Source organism: Eschrichtius robustus, chromosome 11, assembly GCF_028021215.1.
Source record: "Eschrichtius robustus isolate mEscRob2 chromosome 11, mEscRob2.pri, whole genome shotgun sequence".
Taxonomy (NCBI): Eukaryota; Metazoa; Chordata; class Mammalia; order Artiodactyla; family Eschrichtiidae; genus Eschrichtius; species Eschrichtius robustus.
The window spans coordinates 41800604-41803536 of NC_090834.1; the positions used below are offsets into that span (position 1 = coordinate 41800604).

Here is a 2933-nt window from a genome sequence, read left to right on the forward strand (position 1 = left end):
AAGTGGAAATCAGCTCTGGACCTTCCTTCTTGTCATTTGGGACTCAGAAAGGTCTCCTGCTCTATGAAGTATTCCCTGACCACCGGAACCACACTGCCCATTCTGCACTAGCATCCCATCCCCTTTAATCTCTTCACAGAACATATGCCCACTTGAAATTGTCTTGTTCCTTTATTTGTGGATTTGTTTATTGGGATGTGTCAATGACTTAACCATGTGAAATATACATACAGCATTGAGAAGGCAGTGGAGACTTGGAGAGAAGATTTTCACATGCTGGCACTTTTTGTCCTCTGTTTGCTCAACTCTCCTAGCAACTTGGATCAGCCGAGTGCCAGGTGATTCCCACCAAGTCATCCTTCAGATCGGGCTGCAAACCAAATCCCCCAACCCAGCCAGCCACCTGGAACCCAACAATCAACCCCAAACTCACTCACCAACATCACACAAGGCAACAAGCTCATAAAAATAAGTTTTGCTTGAAATGTTTTGATATAATTATTAAGAAAAGTGCCGGAAAAACGACCACCTCTCAGTTGACTGACTGAACAACACAAAAAATAAAGTCAGATATTAACATTCTGGTTACCTTTAATATATTTAATAAACTCAGATTTTAACGTTCTGGGTACCATACTGGCAGAGAACACATTTTCAATACATCAAAGACTCAGAAAGATTATCAATTATTATCTTACTCTCTACTGACCTAATTAGTCAAAAGGGCCTAGTTTGGCAAGAAAAGCGGGAAGGGAAGGGGGAAGAGGAAAAGGAGAGAGACTGGAGGGTAATCAAAGCCCAGGGTTCTTTAGAAGTTCAGCAGCGTCCAGAGCCGGCCGCCAGGATGGGAGTGTGAGGTAGATTGGGCTCTGGCGACCTCAGCAGGACCTAGTTCCCAGAGACACTAGAGTGTCCAGTGCATGAAACCTCAGTTTGTGACACAGGAGTTAGCAGTGTCCAAAGATTCCAGGGTCTGGAAGGAAGAACAAACTTTGGAGAATTTGGTAAACACCACGGACCCAGCACGTCCAGCGGCAGCACAGGAGGCACTCTCACGCAAGACTAGTGACCTGCAAATACCCAAAGCTCTGAAATGTAAATATGACCAGTCTCAAAGGATCCCCACGCAAGAGCAGTGGGGTAGAAAGGCATCCCCTGTGCTTAGGGGACAGGGCCACAACCACAGCCAGAAGCCGTGGCGGGATGCTGGAGCCCAGCGCTGAGCGGGGCGGTGCTGTCCGGCGACGGTGCATCCACAGGCAGGGGCTGAGCCTCTGGGTCCAGAGCTGTGTGTAACGAAAGCCTCCTCTTAGCCCTGGGGGGAGCAGCTGGCTCCTGAGTGCCCTGTTCCCAAGGACGACGACGAGGGCCACATCTTCCAGCTGGGTGGCGATCCGGGGCGGATGGACCTGGGGTCGGCGGCTGGGTCGGGCCGGGCTCCCCGGAGGTGCTGGTGGCCACAGCCCCGAACTGGGCGGCAGAGCAAGAACCCCGGGCCGGCGAGGGGCGCCGGCACACAGCACGCACAGGGACTCGGTGGCTGGTCCCACCGCCCGCGGCTACAGCCCTACGGGGGCGCAGAGCGCGGCGGGGCAGGTGGTGCCTCGTGGCGAGAGCGGCTCCCAGGGACGCGCGGACCTCCCTCCAGGCGTTCAGGACCTGGCTGTCCGGCGCCGTGGGCTGCGTGTGGTCCACCACGGTCCGGTCCTGCCCGCGCTTCCACAGCTCGTAGCGCTCCGGTTGCAGGATGCGCACGAAGGCGTCCATGGAGAAGGCGACCCGGGCCTCCCCGCAGCTGCACTGCGAGGCCACTTTGCCATAATCGATCCAGCGCGGGGAGGCGAAATTGATGGCTTCCGCGCAGTTGAAGCCATGGTTGAAGCCAGAGTGGTAGCCATAGGGAAAGGTCACGATGAACTCTCCAGCCTCCTGAGTGACCCGATCGAAGGGGATGCCGTTGTCCTTGAGGACCGTGGGCGAGATGAGAGCCACCTTGTGCCGCAGGAAGGCCTCACAGCCCCGCGCGCTGCCCGGGAACAGCTCCCTGGCCAGGCGTTCCAGGCGCCGGCCGTGCTCCGGGGGCACCGCGTACCACGTCTTGGGCTCCCCGAAGTGCAGGTAGTTGATGCTGTAAAGGTCCATGTCCTCCGTGTGCCAGGCGAAGGCGGTCTTCCACATGCCGAAGTACAGGTAGGGGGTGTTGACGCCTTCGATGACCACTCCGCACTCCTGCTCCAGCAGGTCCTGAATGGTTCCCAGGTGTCCAAGGTTCCACTGCTCCGTGTTTTGATCGAATAAGGAGCCACTGACGTCCGCACCATATACTGGTGAATCATAGAGGCGTGTTTTCCAATATTTTCGCTCCAGGTCCTTAAAATCAAAGTGTGCTGGAGTCCGGTATTTTTCACTCTTTGCTAAGTGGTGGTACTCACCCACGGTCATGGCTTTCTTCTTTTTGTGGTATTGAGTAAACACACCTGCCTGCCCAGAAGTCACCTGCTGGAGGGGAGCGGCTATTAAGATGTCATTGATATCATCATAGGTCTGTCTGGCTTTCCAGTCCTTGGGTGGAATGATCTTGGCCACGCCTGCTCGGTGTGCACCTTGGGATTCCATATAAGCAATGTATTTATCGAAATCATTAAACTCTTCTTTAGTTGGATGAAATACCATTATGCTACAACTTGGGTTCTGGGCCCAGTTGGACTTAGACTTCATAGCTTTCATTAATAAGCCGGAAACTCCCAAGTTTTGATTTATGTTCTGGATAGGTGAGGATGCTGGAAAACACTACTTTTTCAAAAATGGGTTGGAGTATATCAGCAGGAACCCGCAGTAGCCTTTAAAGCAATGAGTTGATAATATTTCTTAGACTTGCTGATTCTCCAGGGGACTCCACGCTGGGCAGAAGCCTTGCTCAGGACTGGTGCCGG

At 53.8% G+C, this 2933-nt stretch overlaps 1 protein-coding gene across 1 annotated transcript; it reads right to left on the reverse strand.

The window, feature by feature from the left end:
- Nucleotides 1–1161: 1161 nt before the first annotated feature.
- On the reverse strand, nucleotides 1162–2727 carry LOC137771766 (lysine-specific demethylase 4D-like). Its single transcript, XM_068555415.1, has one exon. The coding sequence runs from the start codon at nucleotides 2725–2727 to the stop codon at nucleotides 1162–1164; it is 1566 nt and encodes a 521-aa protein (XP_068411516.1).
- Nucleotides 2728–2933: the final 206 nt, after the last annotated feature.